Source organism: Otolemur garnettii, unplaced genomic scaffold, assembly GCF_000181295.1.
Source record: "Otolemur garnettii isolate 467f Iridium unplaced genomic scaffold, OtoGar3 scaffold00066, whole genome shotgun sequence".
In the NCBI taxonomy this organism is placed as follows: domain Eukaryota; kingdom Metazoa; phylum Chordata; class Mammalia; order Primates; family Galagidae; genus Otolemur; species Otolemur garnettii.
Genome location: NW_003852461.1, coordinates 1536645 through 1541857, shown reverse-complemented (window position 1 = coordinate 1541857; position 5213 = coordinate 1536645). Strand labels below are relative to the sequence as shown.

General features: G+C 58.2%; 1 protein-coding gene across 2 annotated transcripts in view; it reads left to right on the top strand.

The window, feature by feature from the left end:
* Window positions 1-1103: 1103 nt before the first annotated feature.
* SSBP3 (single stranded DNA binding protein 3) overlaps window positions 1104-5213 on the top strand; it is a 172533-nt gene continuing 168423 nt past the window's right edge. For both annotated transcript variants that reach the window (XM_003793113.3, XM_003793112.3), the window contains exons 1-3: window positions 1104-1498; window positions 2490-2562; window positions 2785-2846. In XM_003793113.3, coding sequence (XP_003793161.1) covers window positions 1443-1498; window positions 2490-2562; window positions 2785-2846 — 191 coding nt within the window. In that variant the 5' untranslated portion in view covers window positions 1104-1442. The remainder of the gene's footprint in view (window positions 1499-2489; window positions 2563-2784; window positions 2847-5213) is intronic.

The window sequence follows — 5213 nt, the reverse complement described above, 5'->3', positions numbered from 1 at the left end:
CAGCGTCTTCTGGGTTCTCAGCGTTGGCAGAAAGCAGCAAATAGCTGGGTCATTCTGCTAGCCCCCCCTCAATTTCCCATTGTACACCTGGGTCACTGACAATGGAAGCTTCCCCTCCCCCCACGCCTGACTCTCGTCTCCCACTCCCCAATTTAGCTCCGTTTATTTGAAGTTTGCAGATTTGTGTGGCGTGTATCCCGCGTCGCGGGGCGCTCAGGTGACGCCCCCCCCATCCCCTTTCCCTACTAAAAGCCGAAGGCTAACTTGCCAGGGCTGGCAAACCTTGGAAATCCGGGAGAAATCACTCTCCCTCCTCTTTGCCCAGGTCCCCTGTCCCCTCCCCCAGACTCCCCAAAGCACGCCAAGGGCCATTTTCGCGCGGCTCCACTTTGGGGTTTTCCAAAGTATTTTAATGATCTAGTAAAGGAGCTGCCGCGCGCCTCGGCGCCGGCTTCAGCCGCCCAGCTCTCAGCGTGGAGCCCCGGGCCGGGCGCTCGGAAGCCAGACTGGGCGAGAAGGAGTACCGGGGCGGGGCGGGCTGGGGGCCGGGCAAGAGTCTGGGGAGGGGGTCGGGTAGAAGCCCAAAGGGAGGACAGCCAGGAGAGGGAGAGATAAGGGCTGGGCGGGCGCGGGCCACAGCGGGGGGAGGTGAGGGGCAGATAAGGGAGAAGGACGTGGCGGGAGGGAGCGAGCGGCGTCCGCTGGGGGTCTGCACCCCCCCCTCGAACGCTGCCGCAGCGCCCCCCACCCCCACCCCGGGGGTCCACGCCGCGGGGAGCGCTGGTCAAATCCCCCTCTTCGGCGGTGCCAGAGACCAGAGCGCCCCCAACCCGATTCGTGTCCCCCCAGCCCCAACTACAGAAAAGAGGCTCGCGCCCCTGGACACCCCTAGCTCGCCCGCAGGAGCGGGGAAGCGACTCCGCGGAGGCGGCCGCAGCGGGGACTGCCGTGGCCGGGCGCTGACAGGGCGTCCCTCCAGGGCCGGCCCGGACCCGCCCCCGCGCGCGCGGATTGGCCCAGGCGGCCATCAATCGCTGGACGTTGACGCCCGCCTCGCTCCCTCGCCCGGGTAGCCACGTTCGGTTGAGCTCCGAGTAGACCAGCGGCAGCGGCGGCAGCAGCGGTGCCGGAGGCGCAGAGGGCGGTGCAGGCGGAGCCGGGCGGGCGCGCAAGCGAGCGGCCGTGCGGGCGGCGGCGGCGGCACCCCAGGCCGAGCCGGCGCGGGAGGAGTTCCAGGGCGATGGGGCCGCGGCCGGGGCTGACGCTTTGACAGCTGGAAAGAGCGCGGAGCCAGCGCCTGGGGGGGAGGGAGGGGAGCGCGGCGAGGAGAGCGCGAGCGAGCGAGCGAGCACCGGGGAGGGGTCCGGGAGCGAGGGGGCAGCTCGGGAGAGCCGGAGCGGTAGCAGCGGCGGTGAGGCTCGGCGCCCTCTTCTCTGCAAACCATGTTTGCCAAAGGCAAAGGCTCGGCGGTGCCCTCGGACGGGCAGGCTCGGGAAAAGTAAGCCCTATTTTGCAAGTGGCGGCCGCGCCGCCGCCGGGCTGCGGGCGGGCGCTGGGAGGCAGGTGGGCCCTCGGGTCCCGGGTCCCCGCGCCGCCTGCCTGGCCCCTTCCTGAGGCCGCGGCGGGCAGCGTGGGAGAGCCCATTGTTGGGAGCCGGCAGAGGTTGGGGTATTAGGGAAGGGGCGGTGGGGGGAGTCGCCGGGGAGGGGACACTTGGTGGCCGCGGGTTGGGCCGGGCGCAAAGCCCCGAGGCGAGGGGTGGGCGAAGTCCCACGAGTGAGACTGGGCGCTCGCCCGGGCCAGGCGCTCGCCGCGGTGGCTGCACTTTGCCCACCGGGCGCGGGCAGGGGGCGCGTGGCTTTTGTAGCCCCGAAGGCTCCTTTTGTCCGCCCGCGGCGTGAGGAGTGCGTGCCGGGGGCTTTGTTCGGCCGGGAGCGCTCTCCCTTCCCTGCTCTCGGTCTCGCCGCCGCCGGTTCCGCGCCCTGCAGGGCGCCGGGCTGGGCATGGACGGCGGCGCCGGCTTGGCCCCAGGCTTGGGGGACAGTTGTTTCGGGGCGAGGTGGTGAGGGTAGCGCTTTGCTGCCCTCTCCAGAGCGCGCCAAGTACCCGGACTCCAGGGCTGAGTCTCCCCGGACCTCCGAAGCTGGGGAGAGGGTGGCAAGAAAGAGAGTCGGAAAAAGGAGGGTGGCTGTGGGGTTGGTGGCTTTCGAGTTTGAGAGACCTGGGTGGGTTTGGCCACTTGGAAGTTCAAGTTTGGGGGCCAGTCTTCCAGCCCTCATACCTTGAGGTAATGCGTTGCTGGTCCTCACCCCTTAACTTTGCACCCTGTAGTCAGCGTGGGGTGAGTTAGTTGCTACCTCTCTCTGGTCAGGACCACAATGGGACAGCGCAGACAGGGCTCAAAGCTGGCTGGCAAGGTCCAGGAGCGAGCGCCCGATGTGATCTGACGCCTTCTCTCTCTTTCTCTTTGCCCTCTGTCCACTTTCCAGGTTAGCTTTATACGTCTACGAATATTTACTGCACGTTGGAGCACAGAAATCTGCACAGACCTTCTTATCAGAGGTGAGTGGGACTCCCCCCAGCATCCAGTTTCTTGACACCCCTTCCTCACTGTTCTTAGAGCCTTTGTTTTCAGGAGCAGTCACTGTGGCCACCATTTTGAATTTTTATCACCTTTTGGCATTTATTGTTACTTGGTCTTCACAGCCTTTTGGCTCTGGGAAGCCCCCGGCCCACCCCCTTAGCTCTGCTCCTCTAAGCTTTCTCCTGTTTTCTCTTTTCCAGATTCGATGGGAAAAAAACATCACATTGGGAGAACCGCCTGGGTTTTTGCATTCGTGGTGGTGGTAAGTTTGTGTGATAGTTTTGTGCGTGTGTTTGTTTTGTTCTGAGCCCTGGGTCCAAGTGGACAAAGACAGAAAGCCTGGAGCGGGCCCTCTACCCCTTTGCCTTCAGCTTTGCACAGAGCAGGGCACCTTTGGGGCATCCAGGCTGAACTGGGCCAGAAGGAAAAGGGCAGAGGAGGATGCTCCTGAAAGTTTTTTGTAAAAAAGCAGCTAAACCTGCAGTGTTGGAGTAGAAACTCTTTCTCCATTTTCATCTCACTCTGGGGCATTAGGCAGGGGGCTTGGAAAATCCTTGAAGGATTTTTGTCAATTCTGCATGCTGCTTTAATTAGAGGAGTGGGGGTGGGGCGGAGTGGAAGGGATACCAGGTCTGTTTTACAACTGGCCTGTCCCTTCTGTCGTCTTCTATGAGCTAAGAATCTTAAGAGAGGACATCTACTGGAGCCTTCTCATGGCTCCCTGAGAAAAAGCAAGAGAGGGCTGCCACTTCCTTTAAAGACACTGATTCAGACTCACTGGCCCTTCCTTTCCTCTGTGAGTTAACCCGTCCCCCTCCCCAAGCATCCCCAAAACCACAAAGCTTCATTTTACCAAGAACTTAACTGGTCAGAGTCTACCTCCTAGAGCTGTAGTGAGGGGTTTTCTCTCTGTGACTCTCTAACCTGGCCTCTGGGCTCTGTGGTTATGGAGGTCAGCACAGGTCTGGTCTGGGTTAGGTGTGTGGCGGTCAAGAGGGAGGCTTAGAGCCAGTGGGAGCCAGTTGCCGGGAGTGTGTGACCTGGGTGTGCTAGGGGACCGATTACTGGAGTCTTTGACATCCTTTTGAAAAGGAAAAGAAAAGCAGAGTGGCTTTTGATATTTTGGTGGAGTTCAGGAAAATGTAGTGTCCTGTCGTTGGGATCTTAGCACGTTTACCTGATTGCCAGCTCGGGTTACTGTTTCAAGTCTCTTTGAACAGCAGGAGGATGAAGTGTCTGTTCTAACTTGTGCAGAGAAAATGAGTTTTTAATTACTTCTGCCAGCCTCCGAACTGCCGGTGTTGGAGACATTTGTGTGGCCTGAGGATTCCACCTGTAGGAGTAGGTGATAGGTTTTCTGTGTGGTCTTTGGAGGGAATAGGTAGATGGGGTTGGTGGGATCTGATTGTCTTGCATCTTGCAGAAATTTAGGTTTATGAGTGAAGGTTACTTAGAAAGGGCTGGGGAATTTGTAGTCTTACAAACCTTTAATGTGTGGAATTAATCAAATGTATGAAGCTCCAGAAGGCAGGAAGGAATGTTCTTTGGCCCCCCTCTGCAGCTAGTAAAAGTCCCCGATTTTCCCGTTATACCCAGAATCCCCTGAAGTGGCTCCATCCTTGTCTCAGCCCCAGGAATGCAGTCTGTTGTGCTGGGCTCAGGCGGTGGTAGCTCTGAGTAATTGTGCCTGTGGTCCTGGTTGTTAGAAGTTGCCTCCTGCGATTTGACACTGAGCAAATGACCTCGGCTTTTTGGAGCGGGAGGAAGCAGTGGAGCTGATCTGGTGAGGACAGCTTGCATTATTCACACACCTTGAGGGAGATGCTTGTTTGACAGAGCTGGCTGGCTGTGATGGGGACAGGAGCCCTGGACTGGGAATGGGACCTTGGTTCTGATGCCCACTTTACCCATCATGTTGGTTCTGTCTCTAGGCCTTGGGCTTCTAATCTGAAGAGTGTCTAAAGCCTCTTGTTCATAATGCCAGTGACTTGTCTATGTTTGTGTCTGGCTTTTACTGGTTGACAGAGAATTTGCGTGTTTGTTCTCACTTAATGCAGAGTGTTGGAGTGACCATACAAAATCATGCTGGGGAGTGAGGCAGATAATTCTAGGCCTGCTCCCTTTCTTTACAGGTGCTTCTGTGAAGAGGGCTCTCTGTTTCCATGGGAAGGGACAAGATCCTTGGTTGTCCGTAACTCCTCCCTTGGCTCCTTTATGTGTGTTTTGGTGGGTAGGGGAAAGAGTGGCTCTTGTGTAAGATTTTCTCGGGGGAGGGATTGGATGGGAATGGGGGTAAGGCGGGAAGAGGAAGGGTGTCGGCTCTGGGATTAAGAACCAGTGAGGATTTCTTTATGGCCAGAGTTGCCCAGATTGCCACAAATATGAATCATAGTTGGATTTTGACTTTGATGCTTGAACCTTTTTATGAGGCACAGCCATTGTGGTTTCAGGTGGTAAAAGGGATACAGAAGACACAGGCATGGGTTCCTACCCAAATTTCTACCTGTTCCACCAGGGCATCTGTGAGTGGGTTGTATCCTCTCTGAGCTTCAGTTGCTCCAGGAGAGCAAATTGCCTACCTTACGGTATATGGCAGACACGAACAGTATGGGTTTGAGCCATCTGGCAC